At 37.0% G+C, this 18,985-nt stretch overlaps 3 protein-coding genes across 6 annotated transcripts; 2 read left to right on the top strand and 1 right to left on the bottom strand.

Annotated features, from left to right (window-relative positions):
- Positions 1 to 53: 53 nt before the first annotated feature.
- atp5pb (ATP synthase peripheral stalk-membrane subunit b) lies at positions 54 to 6,277 on the bottom strand. The gene is made up of 7 exons (XM_083553916.1): positions 6,061 to 6,277; positions 5,509 to 5,545; positions 5,241 to 5,386; positions 3,992 to 4,155; positions 1,133 to 1,258; positions 598 to 777; positions 54 to 273 (listed from the first exon to the last, which is right to left on the bottom strand). The coding sequence occupies exons 1-7, from the start codon at positions 6,086 to 6,088 to the stop codon at positions 196 to 198; spliced, it is 759 nt and encodes a 252-aa protein (XP_083410042.1). The 5' UTR covers positions 6,089 to 6,277; the 3' UTR covers positions 54 to 195.
- A 575-nt stretch (positions 6,278 to 6,852) lies between these two features.
- traf3ip3 (TRAF3 interacting protein 3) lies at positions 6,853 to 14,797 on the top strand. Of its 2 annotated transcripts, none has more exons than XM_083553906.1 (15): positions 6,853 to 7,054; positions 7,602 to 7,649; positions 7,725 to 8,133; positions 8,666 to 8,771; positions 8,878 to 8,947; positions 9,076 to 9,103; positions 9,222 to 9,251; positions 9,541 to 9,636; positions 10,352 to 10,423; positions 10,615 to 10,755; positions 10,860 to 10,997; positions 12,498 to 12,633; positions 12,796 to 12,932; positions 13,420 to 13,545; positions 14,194 to 14,797. In XM_083553906.1, the coding sequence occupies exons 3-15, from the start codon at positions 7,813 to 7,815 to the stop codon at positions 14,389 to 14,391; spliced, it is 1,599 nt and encodes a 532-aa protein (XP_083410032.1). In that variant the 5' UTR covers positions 6,853 to 7,054; positions 7,602 to 7,649; positions 7,725 to 7,812; the 3' UTR covers positions 14,392 to 14,797. The 2 variants fall into 2 exon arrangements, with proteins under 2 accessions (XP_083410032.1, XP_083410033.1); XM_083553907.1 differs by having other exon boundaries at positions 6,859 to 7,054; positions 7,750 to 8,133.
- A 184-nt stretch (positions 14,798 to 14,981) lies between these two features.
- dnase1l1l (deoxyribonuclease I-like 1-like) lies at positions 14,982 to 18,923 on the top strand. 3 transcript variants are annotated; one of them, XM_083553914.1, is made up of 9 exons: positions 14,982 to 15,106; positions 15,694 to 15,845; positions 16,048 to 16,136; positions 16,230 to 16,316; positions 16,448 to 16,569; positions 17,908 to 18,020; positions 18,116 to 18,241; positions 18,570 to 18,666; positions 18,742 to 18,923. In XM_083553914.1, exons 2-8 carry the CDS (start codon positions 15,705 to 15,707, stop codon positions 18,630 to 18,632), a joined length of 741 nt encoding a protein of 246 aa, XP_083410040.1. In that variant the 5' UTR covers positions 14,982 to 15,106; positions 15,694 to 15,704; the 3' UTR covers positions 18,633 to 18,666; positions 18,742 to 18,923. The 3 variants fall into 3 exon arrangements, with proteins under 3 accessions (XP_083410040.1, XP_083410039.1, XP_083410041.1); XM_083553913.1 differs by having other exon boundaries at positions 18,116 to 18,273; XM_083553915.1 differs by lacking the exon at positions 18,116 to 18,241 and having other exon boundaries at positions 17,951 to 18,020.
- Positions 18,924 to 18,985: the final 62 nt, after the last annotated feature.

Here is an 18,985-nt window from a genome sequence, read left to right as displayed (position 1 = left end):
TTCAAATGAAACCACGGTATCTTCTGGAACACACACACACACACACACACCAGTTAGTGAATAACCAAATATTTTATTCGAGGTGTATGTACACTTAAAGGACACGATTAGACCATCTTGAAGAGGAATTAGTTTATTCATGAAGACTACCAGGTGGCTTGATTATGTATGTGGGACAGGGTCTTCAACAGAAACTCACACTCTTGCTTTGGCCTGAGTGGCCTTAGCTAGTACTTTTAGATCCGAGATGCACTTAGCAATACTCTCCTTTTCCTGAAAATCAAACAAACATGAGTTGAGAGCATTTGCAGCCATTAAAATGAAAAGCATGAGCACCAGAATTCAGTGTTCAACGAAGTCACTTAGTGTACTGCTTTAACTGGATCGCCATCTAGTGGCGTGAGATATATATGCATTTTGAGAAAGTCATGTAATAAGTTGGCCCTGTGCATAAACAGCTAGAAAGAACAGATTTGACAGTCTTTTTATCAACAGAATAATGCAATATTTGGCAAATCTGAGTGACAACGACTTTAAAAGCCTAGGAGGGTTTCATGATGCGTTTCCACAGCTTAACTAATCCAAAACAAAAGATACCTGTTGTGGTGTGATGCTTTTGATGACGCCCTGCTCCACCCAGTTGACCATGTGCTCTTGCTCCATGCGATGCTGCAGGTTCTGAAGTGCCACCTGATAATCGAGCCTCTTCTTCACTTCATTGGTGACCATGTGAACCCGTTCCCTGTAGTTGGTCTCCAGCAGCATGGCCACATTGTTCTGTAAACCAGAAATGTTTTTCATAGAAACTTACTGGGATTTACTTGATCTGTCACAGCATTAAAAAATAAAGTCTGAGCAGGACATCAAAGATTTCATCATTAAAATGTCTTCATACATTTAGAGCTTAAATGCTTGTTCAGAATTTTTTATTTTATTTAAAATGCTTAAAGGTAAACTTACAATTCCAACAAGTGCAGAACTTTCTTTTACTCAGGTTGCTTGCCCTAATACATTTAAATACATCAGGCATTTGACCCTAACCTTGTTTGGATGGGTGGAAAGACACTACCCTCTAGTGGAAAAAGCATATAAATGTTTTGCACACAAACTTATTTATTTTCAACATTCTTACCCTCTTGGCATCAAAAAGCATGTTCCTTCCTTCCACTCTCCATTGCTCCTTCTTTTCGTGCTGGATTGCCTCAGCCAGGCTGCCCATGGCCTGGTCTTTCACCTCCTGGATCTTTGCAGCTTTCTCCTGCAGGGAAAGGAAAAGAAAATACAAATGGTTTGTGGCATTTGATCAAAACCAGTTCAACTGCTTAAAAGTTGATCTATTACTAAATTTAAGTCAGACAAATCTAAATGAAACACAAAAACCTTCAGTATGTGAATCTTTTATGTGCCTTTATGACAACCGATCACATAAAAAAATGGGATGTAAATACAATAGGTGCGTTTACATGGAGCATTGTAGTTGGTTTAAAGTGCAATTAGAATAAAAATGCTCCATATAAACATCTCAATTAGACTAAAGCTGCTCAAAGCGAATAAAATTGTAAGGGAAGAGTAGAATTCAGATGCTACTTAGAGATGCAACACATTACATAAAAAAATTATGAAACTCCATGTTGACAGGACATAGGCTAATGCAGGGGTGTCAAACTCAGGCCCGCGGAGTAATTATTTTTGGCCCGCGAGATCATATCAAATGTGTATTAGAGCTGCCCGCCAGTATATAGCGCATACACCGCTAATACTACAAATCCCAGAATGCTTTGTTAGTGCGCGGGCGCGTCAGTCGAGACCGCTGAAAAACTCCGCGCTGAAAAACTCAGCGTAATCAGCGCTAAATTTACTCCGCGATTTACCGACTTTGAAGCCCAGAAATGCAGAGTTGAACTGCTCGGTAATCCGTTTGTGGTTGACTTGGAAAGCGCACCAACCAACCTCCAAATGGAGCTGATTGAACTCCAGTGTAGAGACACGCTCGAGTCAAAGTACGACTCTGTGTGTGCTGCACAGTTTCCACGTTTCCTCCCCGACACTGTTCCAACTCCGTGCCCAAGCTGCTCAAACGCTCTCTATTTTCACCAGCACATATGTGTGTGTGTAACTGTTCTCTTTAAGGAAGATGAACAAAACACCACTCAGGAGTGTCACTGATGAACATCTTCACTCAATCCTGAGGATTTCCTCAGCTCAGAGACTAACCCCAGACATGATGCACGTGTATCTAAGAAGAGATGCAGGAATCTGACTTCAGCCAATCAGAGTATATCAAAGTGTAGCAAACTGAGCTTGAATGAATGTTGTCTTTATGCACTTTTTCTACTCCAGGGCATGAACTGTTAATGGTTGAATGATTGCTTTTTTTTAATTGAAGGAAATTATTATTATTATTGGTTGTTTTGTTGTTGCCCTGTGAAAAAAAGGTTTACATTAAAAAGGAATTCTAAAGGCTACAGATAGAGAGAGAGAGAGAGAGAGAGAGAGAGAGAGAGAGACATCATAAGAATGTGTTCTCATGTGTTTATAATAAAACTTTGGTTGTTCCAAATTCAATGTTTATGCAAAACTAAAGTTTGTTTCCATATGAAAAGGTTCAACATAACACATCTGGAGAGATGGAAAACATGCACAATTGCAGTAAAGTTTTCAATAAATATTGAGTTTGGCCCACGACTTCGTCCCAGTTTTTAATTTTGGCCCACTGTGAATTTGAGTTTGACACCCCTGGGCTAATGTGTGCATTTCCAAAGTCATTCCAATTCCAAGCGCCGGCACATGTAAACACCATATCGGATTAGATAACGCCTCATGTAAACAGTTCACCGAATCTTTCAATCAGAATGACAAAAACATGTACCGTAATTTCCGGACTATAAAGCGCACCCATATATAAGCCGCACCCACCGAATTTTACAAATATTTTTATTTTTAACATAAATAAGAAGCACATGTCTATAAGTCACATATGTCTACACTAATGTACTTTACACAGGCTTTAACGAAAGACGTTACACACATTGTAACGGGTGAAATATGTTGCGCTTCCTTTAGGAGCATAGCGGTATTTTGGGAATAGCATGCCAGAAGCGAGCTCTCCCTTCACCCAGACTCAACGTGTTACAACGGCTTGTATCTAAACAGTAGCCGACCAAGAAAGTCATTGTTCACTGTCTTTCTCCTTTATTTCACAACTATTTCTCTCGGGAGTTTATCTTTTGGCATCGTCGTGCGTTTAAAAATCACCCGATGGAAGTTTTTCTCCCGATGCCGTGCAGCTCAGAACACAGGTGAGGTGCGTTTTTTCGTTTCCGTTCGGAAATTTCATTAGTCTAATGTTATGGGGTTCAGTTATTTGGCTTGAAGTTTGTGAAACCGGGAAAAACCCAGAAAAAATCCATAAATTAGCCGCTTCATTGTTTAAGCCACGGGGTTCAAAACGTGGGGAAAAAAGTAGCGGCTTATAGTCCGAAAAATACGGTACATGGCTAGTGATGTTCCACAAGGTTTGGCCATAACTGTACATTTAGTAAAAAAAAAAATAAATAAATAAAAATAATTTTTTCCCATTTTGCTCAACACTTTGCTCCTTGCATATGATTCTACAGTCAATCTTTATTTGTACAATTATTTATGCCACATTTGTTTTTAGCTTTATTTTATTCTTTTTTAAATGCTGTGAGCTTATTCAGTTAAATATTTCATTTGGGTTTCAAACTGAACTGTGAGAAGAATCAGTAAAATTAGAACATAGTATCACATATACGGTTGCATGTTGGTTTGTTGCTTTGCGAATGTGAATGCAGGTTAGCATGAAACCAAGCCCGATTTATCTTTATCTTGTACCGATCAAGTTGCACTCAGTTTAGCGAGTAACCTGTAGATGTATTCAAATATTAATTAGCAGAAAAGTTTAACAGTAAGCATGGCAACCTTGTCTTCTTGAAGAGCTCAAAAGCATAATTTGGCCAATAAAACCCACCTCATTCAATTTGTCTGCAAAAGCTGCCACGTTGGGCCCAAACTTCTTGACACCATAAATGAGCACTGCGCCAATGGAGGCAGCAGCAATGGTCTCATGGTTGATGACGTAGACCTCCTTAGACAGCAAGTACAGGAGAAGACCAGTGCCAAGCATGTAAGGTCCTGGAAAAAAAAAGTGTGCATTGGTTTGAGGCAACGAATGAGAATGTCAAATGACGTTTACATATTTATTGCGACATCCCTAATAAGGCCGAGATTTATATGAAATACTTGAAAATAAGCACCGATGAGGGATGAGTAATGTCAAATCTCCTGTGCAATGTCTAAAAGTTGCTAACTGACACACTTACGATCTGTGGGGAAAGACGGCATGTGCAAAAATATCGAAAAATCTCACAGGCTGCATAATAAAAAACATAGCGTTTTTTTTTCCCCACAACACAATGTTAAGCATGTGTGTTTGTGTATAAGACACACCGATGCTAAAAGAAATACTAGCCTAGCCACGATTTTTATTAATGTCAAGTGGTTTAAACAATTTGAACCTTCTGTTAAGCCATTTCATTACAAAGGCAGGCAAGCAAAAACAGAAGTAGAGAAGTACTCTTCAAATCAGGAAAAGTAGTAAAAAACCCTTTTTTTTTTTATAAGAGTGCGATGTGCTTGCTTTGCTTTTCACCTACACAAATTCACTAAAGTAAACAAGGATGATCGTAAACACATTCAACAAACTCTTTTGGCACGGATAAGAACTTGTGGGTGTACCAAATAGTGTTGACAGACACCATGTCGACTGACAACAGGTATGGAAGATCCAGAATCCAGAGTCATTCTCTCCTTGTTTAGATGCCTGGAAAAACTTAACTAGTCTATATAGCTAGTAAATGTAGTTAAAATACCCATATGGTAAACTAATTAGCTGATTAGGTCTCCTGTACTTAAAGAACTTCTAAAGATTCCCTCTGCATGTTTAACAGCAATTCTGTGTTTTAAAAATGATCAGGGTTTCCACATACCTGCCTGTTCCATTATCAGAGATATCTGTAAATCTTATTCTTAGGATAGTAAAAACCATGCTTCCTTTTGCCAGATCAGTGGTGTTTATACCAGAGGTGAATCTCTTGAACATGAAACAAGTGGTGACCTCTAATCAACTGCTGAATAACAACCCCAAGATGAAACCTAATTCTCTGAGCTTCCTTAATTGTAGACCATGGAGACAATCGACAAAATATATCTCTAATCACCCGTGACTCCGGTTTTCGGGTACAGCAGTGTGAAGAGCTCTTCTGGAAAAATTCCATGGCGGACTTTTCCTCCCTTCTCTGGCAGAGGAGGCACAGGTGCCAGGCTCTGAGAAGACGAGTGGAAGGAACGAGAAGCCTGGACCACACTAAAAATAGAAGGTTTTTTTTCCAATTAACATACTCATTTCTGCAATAAAGTTTTAGTGTTTAGAAATTTCAGATTTCCATTGAGAAAGAAAACGCTGCCAGTGATTTGAAGCATACATACCAAGGTCCAAACGAACCGGAGTTCTTCAGGGCTGAACCTGGAGACAGATCACAGATGTGACACTGTTCAACAACATGAATTCTACATTCATTCATTCATACAATCTGTATACTAGAGTGTTGAATAGTAGGTGAAAATGATAAACCGTTATCCAGGTTAATGTCATGTAGTACACGAGTTTGGACTTGAACTGAATGAAGGACGTCATTCTGGACAACTGACTTCACCGGCATTGCATGGATCTATGGCTAACGCTAATAGCACCTCAGCTAACAATTCATTTGGTGACAGTATAATTAGAATGAAAAACATCTACAGGAAGCATTTTATCTTAAACTTAATATATAGCAAATCAAACATATCAAATGTGTGTGCACATTAACCTCAAACACACAGATTTCATTCAGGCAGCTACAGTTAGCTAGTTAGCAACTCAGGCCCTGCTCTTTTACCCTTCAACTTTACAGTCGCCATGCATTTCGACTAACATAACCAAACCACTACAGCAACTTTGTTATTATTAGTATTATTTTTTAGCTTGAATTGACCAACCTGAAACTATCACAAGTCTGGAGAGCATGTCTGGAAGATGGAAGGGCAATAACCCAGGCCGAAATGTATCCTTATAGCAGCCACTGGCGCTCCTCGGCCTCGCTGTGCCCTTCTGCAACGAGCAAGGGTGCTACAAGAACTCTCGCGCGTAATATCGCGAGAATTCATGTAACGTCTTCAGTTACATCCGGGTCCGCGTGAAGCACTCTTAACCTGCAGGTGGAGTAAGTTTACACGATATTTCCAGGAGGCCAGAAACGGCGCCTGATTCACTACTCAGTGTTAGCAAGCTGATCATTTCACAGACTGCAGTGTTCAGTGTCCATGTAATATTATATACTGCACTACTTTTGTTTGTGTTCAAAGTAAGTCTATATGTACACTGCACAGTAAACTATAACTTAAAATACTTTAGAAATTGCATTATCTTTTATATTATTATTCAAATCCATTTGAAGTGCCATGCTTAATACATGAATAAATATGCAACTTTGCTGTGTTTGACTACGTTCACTCAACCCTTTTACCTGAGCACATTCATCTGAAATATCTGGAATAACTTAGAAGTTACATGCTAGACAGGACATTTCGTTCTGTTGTATTCTGAACTGTTAGCTGTGTAAATGATTTTTATTAAGAATAAAAACTATACTTTTCAATCACAGATATCAGCCAAGTTGTTAGGATCGCCAGTGAACCAATATGCCATCTGTTTTCAAGCACCAGCTTTTGAGTTGAGCAATGCCATATGAGCACACCAGCCATTTCTAATCTAAAGGCCCACCCGTCTGCAGGAGCACTTTCAGTATGGGTGGCTGCAGAGATAGAGCAACTCATGCAAGACTGTGTGCTTCCTCTTACTTCCTGTAAACTAGCAAGGCAGAAGAAGTAAACCGCTTTTATTGTTCGAACTCATTTTCACCTCCTCGACTGTAATGTTTTCCCAGATTCTTTTTTCAGCACTATTTTCTCTTCCAGGACTCACATGAAACAGGTAATTTGTTTTGTTAAATTAATAGCACTAAACGTTTCTTACAAATATTTGTTTTAATATGTTAATATGTTTTTTGCTCTCGGTTACGTGTCAGTGCAGCTTTTCAGTTATAACATGAATAGTCAGGAAAAGAACATGCAAAAAAATCCATTATTGTTTGTGTAATTGGTACATTGTGAGAAATTAGAAATGAAAATATTGCATAACATATCATAGGTGTTCATGTGAACTTTACAGCATTGGGTATAAATGAATGAATGCAAGCGGTGAATGAGGTATTGTACCCTTTTAAAATGGTTTCAAATATCAGCTTTTTTCATTTAATCCTTTTTTTTGTTGCCATTAGTTGGGAAAATGATTCATTCAAGCATTTCAAAGGTTTTTTTTTTGTTTGTTTACTCTCTTTATAGCTCTATTTAGTATCTTACAATGTAGAAGTAGACTAAGATAGAACTGCTTCCAAAGCTAAAACAAGTGATGTATTAATGAATAAAAGCACTTGATATTAAATTAAATTAAGCTTGATATATTGTTATTTCTTTTGCAGCTGTCTGAAGATCAGCACGTGTGCTCTTAAAGCAGAACAACCTTAAAGGTGATTACCATGACATCCATTTTATCTTAATGGTATATTTAACATCCTGTTAACTGTTGAGTTTTGTCTATACAGTAACTCAGATATACATGTCATAAAGCTGCCATAGAGCATCAACTGCTGTAACGCAACCAAGCACTAGACTTCATCCAACGAGGACAGGATGATCACTCTTGATGGCAAAATAATTCAACAGTGTGACTATGATTTAAAATTGGAACAACGTGCTGTAAAGCACAGAAATCTTGGCAATCGAAACAATGTGACAACATGTCGAAGTCCAACCAGAGACGTGGATACGAAATGGATTAAGAATGAATTACACCGCAAAAGGCAGGACGAATTTTCGAAGAGACGACCAGCTGACTGCAATGTTAGAACGCCGTTATCTTCACAGTCAAGACGTTATTACGCACAAAAGGAAGATCGTGTGACGCAAATGTCTACGCCTTACAGGCATTCAAACATCAGTCCAATCAAACAGGTGAATAAGTGTAAAAACACACATTTAGATTTTGTAGCCTGTTTATGTCTATGTTGCTTAAAAACTTAACTAAGAATTAGAATACAATGGAGACATGCTGTAATAGGAAAATAATTAATGTTGGGGTTGCATAATTGTCAGGCAACTCATTTTTTAAAACAGTGCATCCAAAGATTTCTTTCCCTTTAATACCAGAGAAAACTGCACATGATTCAGACTTTTTACATTCATATTAATAAATGACATTTCATACATTTGAACTTTGAATTTATGGCTAATTGCAATAAAACAACCTATTTAATATAAAAAAAATACTGAATCCTTCATAATTTTAATTATTAATAAATATTTATTTGTTAATGATTAGTTATAAATGATGTGAAGCACTCTTTTTTTTTTTAAACACCATTCAGATTAAAAAATTACCACCATTCAGATTCTGACAATCAGATTCCAGAATTCCAGAAGCTTGATCACTTATATCTTTGTGAATCTTGGTAATATTTCACTGTGTTTGTACAAAACCCTTCAGCTAGTGTTCACTGCTTCACCCAATAATGAAAATGCACTGAAGCATGAGAGTGCTGCAGCTGTGCTCGAGTCACTTCTTCAGAGAGAAAAAGCAAAGCAAGAACGAGGCAAGCAAGCTACTTTTTTTAACAATGGTGTTCTTATACAGTAGACATGTTCAATAGCTCATAAGCAAAAGGCATAGCTCATGTGAGTATTTTTGGAATCTCCTAGCTCTCCTTAGGGACATCACTCAGCAGACAAACAACCACAGGACACTATACACTGCTAGTGTGCAGACTGAGTGAGTAATTCTCCTTCATAGTTAGAGTATACACTTCTTGTATGCTAGTTATAGTTGCAGTGATGTTACTAGGTTTTTTATGTACAAATTCACTCACGGTTTTGTGACTGCTTTTTCTTTTCTTGTAGATCAGGCAATTCAACTATTAATGATGAGGTAAGGTGATTAGTTATGTTACTGTTCACAACAGTTTCACATTTCCTTAATGAATGTAATAACGCCACATTTAATTTCTACTAAATTTGTCTATTTCTCTTGATCTTGCCTACTGTAGGATATTCAGCAGTTGGCGACTTATTTAGAGGTAATTTAAATTGCTATATGTTATTATGTTATTAAATTATAATACCTTTATAAATAATATTGTAACATAGAATAGGTTGCCTGTGTATGATTTAAAAATGTATGTCTGTAGCCAACTACTAATTCATATAACGTATACGTAAATCAAATATCCAACATTTAGGCTAAAATTAATAGACTTAATGAAATTAGGATACAAATCAAAATACTTAAATAAATGTATTCCAGTTGAATGAATAGATTTTATAATCAGCCATGTTCAAATCCGACCTGAATGGTCCCTCGTGCAGGAGGCGTTGTATAGAGAGGAAGTTCTGAAAAAGAAGCTGACTGCCCTACAGAGAAGTACATCAACCCTGCTGCATGCCACTGAGCTGATGTGGAAGGTATGTGTTGCAGCTCACCATGGTTTATTATTTAATCCTACACCAACATTTTAATCATTTCTTTCCTCACGTTTGTTTTTACACACAAAAGAACTTGTACAGTAATCAATTAACATATTCACATCTAAGCCTCTAGAATATTTTCTTCAAGGCAGTTCCAGACAGCATGCCTTAAAATTGAATTCATTTAGCTGTCTTTCCTATTTGTGTCATAAATATAAATGTGCACGTGGGTTCTGTGGTTTGCAAGTATCCGGCTGTTTGCTTGTCAGCATGAAAAAAAAAACTGAGAGCATTTACCCGTGCCAGAAATGTTCTAGGTAGCAAACACTCTACACTTTTTTGGCCTTGTCTGTTTATATCCATATTTCTTATGTTAGTAGCAGTTAGAACTAATTGCTAAAACAACCAATTAGTTTGGAAATGTATTCATTTAACACATAATGCACAATGTAATAGTTAGACAAAATGCATAATTCATTCATACAGCTAACCAAGGTGTGGTTCTTAATATTTCTTGTTATTTAAAAATGTTATTTTTGTATGATTTCTGCATCCATTCATTCATTAAGCTTGATCAAAATAATGTAATGTTGAGCTACACTGTCTAAGATAAATGCTTATGCGCATGCACCCATGTGCATATACTTTCAGTGGAAGCTTCATCCGTTGTATCTGTACCTTTGTCACACCACATTTCCTTTTCCTCCCACAGTCTCGCTGCGATGAAGATCTGCTAAAGAACAAGATCAAGACACTGGAGGCTCAACTACAGTTGTCTATGAAGGTGGGTTTGAATCTTAGAAAATTAGATCTGTGCATATGTTGATGTGTATACAAATTGAATATAGACATTCAGAACTAAATCAAGATATTACTTTGACAATTCCAAAAGTGTGTATATCACAGTGCTGTTGCTATGCATAACCTTTTTTTTTTATTGTTTTGTTTGTTTTGTGATTGCATCTTTTTCTTTAGGGGGTTCCTCAGGATGGACTAAAAAAGGTGGTATTAATGATGGAAAACCAGAAAGAGGAGTATGAAAAAAATGCTTTGGAGGCTATCCAGAAAGCCACAGAGGAGAATTCAGAGGCACAGGCCAAACTGCAGAACCTACAGGTTAGTTCAGCTGTGGAGGCAGTCAGATTTCATTCTCCTTAATAGACAGAATCATCTGAATGCTGTTTGCCAACTTATCATGCCAAAATCATCTTTTTCACAAGGAGGCACTGCAGGTGGCCCAGGCAGAGTCAGTGCGATGGCAGAAGCTGTTTGAGGACCTGAGAGAGAACTACATATTGATGAGGAAGAATCAGGATCAGTGCAATGATCAGCTCCAACAGCTACAGAATCAGCTTCAGGTCAGACCACAGACACAGACAAGAGGTAGTAAGTAGTGCTGCCTTTTGCAATTTCAGGGGACCAAGCACCATTTGACCACATGATGTTGCTGTGGAATTTTTTATTTTTATTTTTACAGATTATCATAGCAGCATTACTTATACACTATATTACACTATAATAAAAGTATTGGGTCATAAGTCCGGTATGTGATTTTTGAGCATTGCATTCCACTTGTAGTCTCAATTTACTTTTATAATTCCCTCCACTCTTCTGGCAAGATGTTCCACTAGATTTTGGAGTGTGCTTATGGATATTTGTGTTCATCAGTCACCAGGGTATTACGAAAGGCAGGTACTGATGTAGGTGAGGAGGCCTGGGGTGCAGTCAGCATTCCAATTCATCCCAAAGGTGTTTAGTAGGGATGAGATCAGAGCTCTATAGCAGGCCACTCAAGATCCTTCTCTCCAAAGCATGTAAACCATATCTTCATGGAACTCACTTTGTGCACAGGGGCATTGCCATGCTGGAACAGGTTTGGGTTTCCAAGTTCAAGCGAATGCAAAATTCTATTATACCGCATCCAAAGACGTCCTATACAATTGAGTGCCTCCAGCGTTGTGGTAGCAGTTTGGAAAAGAACCACATATAACAGAAAAGGTCAGGTGACCCAATACTTTTGGAAATATAGTATACTTTTTTATAAGGAAATGTAAAAAAAATACTGTAACAACAAATTGACAGTTTCCTTTCATTCACAATTAAGAGGTAATTTAGAAAGATGGAAAATTCTTTTAAATAGTTGAGCATTTGCAGGCCCTCGCTGATAAATATGTGTGCACAGTGTTTAACCGCGTATATAAGTATGAACTAACGTGAAAATATTCAGTGTAAATTAGCCTATGCACATCTTTATTCATTGATACTGTTCATAAGGGTACAACAATGGTTGTGCAATCTGTAACATGGTTTCCAGACTAATCCCGAGCCTGGGTTACTGTCTGGGTGGAGTTTCAAATGTTGTCCCAGTGCTTATGTGGGTTTGCTTCAGGTTGTCTCATTTCCTCTAAACTCCCACATATTAGGATGCTTGATTATGCTAAATTAGCTATATGTGTGAAAAACTATGTGAACAGGGTAACTGTAATAGACAAGGATACCTGTTAATTCAGGGGGAATTTATGTCTCCCATCAGAGTGCATACACAGTGTGTCCAGGATCCACCACCTGACTGGAATAAAGCCGTTACTAAGTCAATTAACCATTTTGACTCTGTTTTGGGCCAGAAATAGTTTGTGCTTGCAATTTTGTTCATTGGTAGCAATATGTGGATGAGACTCTTCTCAAATATGTATCATTCAAGCTAAGTTAAAAAAAAACGCATGTTATTCTGCCTTTTTTTTTCTACTTTTGATTGCACTCCAATAACCAAACCTTGAAAGTTTTATTTCTACAGTTAAGAATGTACATGATACAATACTAAGACTTGTAGTAAATGTGTGTATGTGTGTGTTGTGCAGAGATCCAGGGAGCAGGAGGAGTCACTTAGGCATCAGTGTAATATTCTGCAGCAGGACAAGGCAGAGTTCCACTCTGATAACCTTCTCCTGGAGCAGGACAACCAGATCCTGCGAGAACAGCTAGAAAAATTCATAGGTACCTTTAACATCAATCACGTTCCATATGAATTTGTAATATTTTTTTTGATCATTTGGTATTTTGTTTGAAATGCTTGCTAATGCAAATGCCAAGGTTGATGTAAGGTCACAAAATATTGCAGATCATAAACAGGTTTATTTTTCTGGTTAACCTTCTCAGACAGTCATGAATCCTGGAACAATATTACAGAAGGGCACAAGCAGGGACTCCAGTCCTACCAGTTCGCTGAGACGGATAACAGCATCATTAAGCAGCTGCACCAGACCGAGCAAAAACTCAGCTTAAAGGACAAGGAGGTATGAATAATGCACCGTATCTGCAGTTTCTCTTAATTTTAGCAATATAAACAATATTTATAGAAATAGATACACAAAGGTCCCAACAACTGTTGTGAGTGAAATATGTACAAGTGATTTTAAATGATATCTGTGCACATACATTCTAACTAGCCTAAACATAACTTTCATAAGGTACATTTTTTTTCATAATATTTTAAATGTTTCAAGTCCACACACATCGAGGATAAAATGTAGAAGATCAAGAACGTGGACATTTATTATAAAGTAAGATAGTAATAATTCAAATATTTTTTAGTAAAAAGTGAAGATGTAAAATGTATCTTTGAAAACAAAATTGTCCTTTTCCCTGAAGTGTAAACAGTCCTCTATAGACAGCTCCCCTGCTTAACTGCTCACCATGCCATTGCATCGAATATTTTAAATATTGCAACCTTAAATGCTGCTCAGTGAAATGACAGTTGTGTTGTTTTATCAATCTCGGTAGTGCGTAGAGCTGAAGGCTGAGCTGGAAATCCTGGAGCAGGAGTGCTACAGCTATCAGATTCGTCTGGCTCAGTGTCGGGAAGAGCTGAATACACTAAGCGCTCGCAACAGCAGAAGCACACGAAAGGTAGGGATTTTTAACAGATACAGAGATTGGTGGTCTAGTGGTTAGGATGCGGCGCTCTCACCGCTGCCGCCCGGGTTCGATCCCCGGTCAGGGAACCAACCCCAGCCACTCTTAGTGCCGGTCCCAAGCCTGGATAAATGGGGAGGGTTGCGTTAGGAAGGGCATCCAGCGTAAAACGTGCCAAATCAAACATGCGGATGATCCGCTGTGGCGACCCCTGATGGGAGAAGCCGAAAGAAAGAACAGAGATTTGGAATCATGCAAATATTGTATAATATAGTATAATGTGTTTTTTTTTTTTTTAATTGTAAAAGATGAGTTCATATTCACTAACCTGTTATACCGTTAATTAAGCTGTTAAACTTTATATAAATCTCATAGTTAATTTATCATTGAAGAAAAAAATGACAATTTGGGAAAGCCATAAGTTAACAAAGGAGAATTTTTTTCCCCCAGACTAACAGTACATACTGGCTGATGGCCAAAAGTGTCTTACAGTTGGTTATTATAGAAATATAATTTTAAATACCCCCCCCCTACACTCTCTTTAATGATTAAACTACTCTCTCTCTCTCTCTCTCTCTCTCTCTCTCTCTCTCTCTCTCTCTCTCTCTCTCTCTCTCTCTCTCTCTCTCTCTCTTTTCACAGAGCCGTTTCTGTAGCACGCTATGTCTTATTCTGTTCTTCATGCTGATGGTAGTTGCAGTAATGGTTGCAGTCTGGATCTATCGTCCATCAGTCAGGGAGCAGCTTCGTGACTTTTACTTTGCAGTGGAGAAGAGAGTGGAGGACTATCTAATGCAGGCAGCAACCTCACAGCATGCAGGCTGCTTAAGACCTGTTTGAGCATCATATTTATTGGGTGTATATCAGATATTTATATAACATATATTTATTATGATATGAGCCAAAATACACCATAAATAATTCTAGTAAAATATTGCACAGTGTGTGTAGTTCGTACAATCGAAAGAATTGGAAGTTATGTTTTATCCATATTTCAATCAACTTAGGTCATTTTCTAGATTTGTTCAAAGTTTTAAAATGTTATCCTTGAAATGATTCAGTGTGGCCACATGTCTTTCCTACATAATAAGGGTTTACTTTGTATTCCTGCTTTTCCTTATTTTTATCTGTACGTTCTAGGAGTAAATGCCTTGTGCAATCTCAAAATACTATTGTTACAGTTGAAATGTATAGACTTTTGGTTGATTCATATCTAAAGACTTGAATAAAAGCTGTGCACAGAATTTATATATGGTTACTGAAGTCATTTAAATTGTTGATTTGAACTAAAATATCCCACTGGCGCATAAAAAAAACAAATACAAGGACTCAATGTTGAATTCTACATGGCCATTGTTGCTCTCTTCAGCTTTCCAGACAGCGCTACGCAAAGCAGGAACACTGACACAGCTTATTTTTAAAAGCTCACACATTCAAACAACACTGTCCCTCCCATTGGCCTTTCATCATATTTCCTGTGTGATCAAACCAGAGGCTTTTAAAACATGGACTCCGGTATACAAGTGTTCTAGTGTGTGATGACCCGTCACTCATGGTAAGTGGCCCATTTCTCTAATGTTAACAGTTTTCATGACCTGTTATTAGAGTTGTGGTATTTGCTTGACTGTTTATTAACTGCATGATGCGAACCAGGAAGTGCAATGTTGCATTTGTGATCTGTTAACAGTTATGAAGCCGTAATGCAGCTATATATCGCTTATGATATATGAATGTGGGGTGGCATAAAACAACATTTAGACATTTAGATATGTGACTACATATTGTTTTATGTAGTCACATAAACATAAATATGTTTCTCTCATAGGAAATGTAGGAAATGCAGACTATTAATTTGATTATCAGTCATTTCCATCTTTGGGTTCATCTCTATCTCTAAATGTCTCACACAACATTTGAACAAAAGCCTTGTTCAACTCTGCTACCACTGTTAATGAAATAAATGGTAAACTCATTCAGTCAGTTCTGTTCTGGTGACTAAATGTCTTGTTAATAACGTTTTATTAGTTTATTATTATTAAATGTTTAACATTTGAATGCAGAAGTACAGAGTATGTCATCACTCGTATCTGTTCGATGAAGACATGCAGGATCATTGTATTATTGTTCTCCATTTAACAACAGGTGCTGTGAAAATGAGATCTCTCTTGCTAATGTGCATCGTGGGAATTTGTTTTTCAACAACCGCACTTTCCCTAAAAATTTGTGCCTTTAATGTTCAAAGCTTTGGAGAAGCAAAAGCCAATAACAAAAGAGTAATGGGGATTTTGACAAAGGTAAACAAGCATAAAAACAAACATCAACAATGAATGATACATTTGGAAAAACATTGTTTTTCTAATTTCTGTAAAATATGTTGAACATAGAGATGATGGGTAATGATATTTAATAGTGGTGAGAGGTATGGGATATTAAAGGAGGTTAAATAGTAACAAATGGACTTTTCCCCATTTGTTCCCCCAAATGGACATTTTTCAGATCATTTCCCGCTGTGACCTCAGTTTAATTCAGGAGGTTCGAGACTCCAAAGGTAAAGCCGTTCCTGCAATGCTGAAGAACCTAAACAGGTGCATGTACTACTGATTTACTCCAATGTGTTTTATAAGTAAATTCTTACAATAATTCTTTTTAGAATAATATGTTTTTATCATTCTGCCTAGGTTTGACAAAACTAATGTGTACTCTCACTTAGAGAGTAAAAGACTGGGTAAGAACTCATACAAGGAGCAGTATATTTATATTTATAGGTAAGATAGAATATATGATGACTTAGCGAAATCCATAAATATAACCATTTATTGGCATTGTTAATCCTCTAGTTGAACCTTGAATAGATGTAATTCCTAAATCATTTTAAATCATCTTGCTATTACCTCAGAAAAGATGTACTGATGGTGCAAGAGCAAGTCTATTATCATGAACTGAAACAGACAGAGTTCAATGACACTGAAACATTTTCCAGAGAACCATTCATCATAAAGATTCACTCACCCACAACCGGTACGTTTAATACATTTTGTTATTTCAATAACCTACAGTAAATAGTGTGCATGCAGATTAAACTGCATTTGGTACAGTAAATGTGTGTTTGTGAAGGTGTGTTTGGTTCACATATGGCCAAAAGTTTGGATACCTGACCAACACACCCACATGTTATTCTTCCCCCACCAAAGTCACAGCACACAATTGTATAAGACGTTTTATTGCTGTTGCAGTACATTTACTGCAATTAAAATACCCAATCATGTCTAAGTATGATAGTGCCCCTGTACACAAAGTGTGTTTCATGAAGACAGAGTTTTCCAAGGATGGAGTGGAAAAACTCTATTGACCTGCAAGGAACTCTGACCTAAACCAAACTGAACATCTTTTGGATGAAGTAGAAACTGTACCCCAGGTCTCCTTACCCTACATTAGTGTCTGACTTCAATGCAATTATTACATTCTAAAGGTTTCCCAGAAGATTTATTATAACAGGAAAGCAGAACTACACTTGGAAGGGGGTGTTCAAAACGCATTCAGAGTGTTCTCTTCTCCAAGGTTTTGACCATATAGTGTACATATAGTGTACATTAAGTTACAACACTTCCTATCATTATGCTTTGCAAGTAATCATTTATTTCCATCAATCTTTTTTATGTCTCATGCATAAAGAAACCCAAAAATCCATACGGCAACGATTATCTAATTTTCTAAATGTTCTTTTTTTGAAACTGTGGTTAAACTGCAGCATTATATTTGATTGAAAATTGTAAATATATCATGGAATACTATACTTTTATAATGATGAAGATATACAAGTTCACATTGCTTCATGGAGAAAGGCTTTCACTTTATATCTTCTTTAGCCAAGGTGAATGTTAACTGCGATGCGTATACATGTAAACTTCGTTGTTAAAGGAAAAATTTTGTTGTTTTGCTAGTTTAAATGTACTGAAGATATTATAGTTTTATTTAATATCAAAACTAACAAATAGTAAAACCTTTAGCTCTCACTACCCAACTGTGAATGGTTATAATAAACTCGTAGGCCAGAAAGACACACTATATTTAAAAAAAGAATCACATTTATAATAACATTAATTGAATGGTACATTTTCCATGCTGTTGCCCCTATTGAACAAACATGGCTGCTTCCTGTTCTAGTACATTCTGCAAATATTTAGCTATGTAGCAAAAAACATCATGATCATTAAGAATCTAGTTAATTACTGCTTCAGAAATTCGTCAACACCCGAAACTCATATATGCACTCAAATCTGTATTTAGCAATTGTGTAAACAAGTGCAGCACAACATTAATGAATTTCATAATATGACTGCAAATTCTCTTTTGCAGTTGTAAAAAACTTTATTATCATTGGTCATCACTCATGTCCTAGGAAAGCCATGCATGAATTGGAAGAACTTTTTGAAGTCTTTCAAGCTGTCAGAAAGAAGTGGAAAACTGAGGTATGTCAGTGCTGCTTTATTCAGAAGATACAACATTATAGTATTGCATATTTAAAATTTAGAAGGGGTTTTTTGTTTTTCTAACTTCACTATAGAATGTGATGCTCCTGGGAGATCTGAATGCTGATTGTGGCTATGTCACTAATAAAGGCCGGAAGAAGCTCAGACTAAGGAATGATCCAGAATTCCTCTGGTTGATTACAGATGAACAGGACACCACTGTTCGTGACAAAACACACTGCGCTTATGACAGGTCTACAGCAAATAGCACAAACATTCTGCTTACAAATATTATGACTTTAACAGACTGGAGAAACTGTTAAAAAAGGTCTTCCACTTCTTCCTTTCCTATAGTTTTATTTACACCATAATTATATTTAGTCATTATAGAAGTCAAAGTCAATGTGTGTGACACTTACCATTTTATGTTGCCCCAAACCTTATTTGGCTGCTAAAATGTTACTAGGCATTCCCATTCCCATTCCTATTATCTCCAAAAGGTGCCAGATTTCTATTGTTAATTCAAACTTGTTCTTTGTTTCCTCTCAGAATAATTGTACATGGAAAATCACTGATTTCTGGGATTGTACCAGACTCAGCTCAACCTTTTAACTTTAAAATGGATTTCAGTTTAACTGAAGATGAGGTATTCTACACTATATGGAGTGCTACCAAACAAATACCTGTTTGCCAAATGTCACATTTTGATTGTTTTGTTTAGGCTTTGGAAGTCAGTGACCACTATCCAGTAGAGGTTGACCTGAAGTCAATTCATCACTACCACCTCCGGAATGAGCTCTGAACTAAAACCTGCACTTTTACGACCTTTTAACTGGACAATCTCTTTGAATCATTTAGTAGCTGTTTGCCTTTGAAGAATTTAAATAAAATATTTTAACCATTTTTGGTATTGTGTGTTTACAACCAAATAATAAAGTCAGCATTTATATTAAGACACAATCATT

Source organism: Silurus aristotelis (assembly GCF_946808225.1).
Source record: "Silurus aristotelis genome assembly, chromosome: 11".
Taxonomy (NCBI): Eukaryota; Metazoa; Chordata; class Actinopteri; order Siluriformes; family Siluridae; genus Silurus; species Silurus aristotelis.
This window is presented reverse-complemented; position numbering and strand designations above follow the sequence as displayed.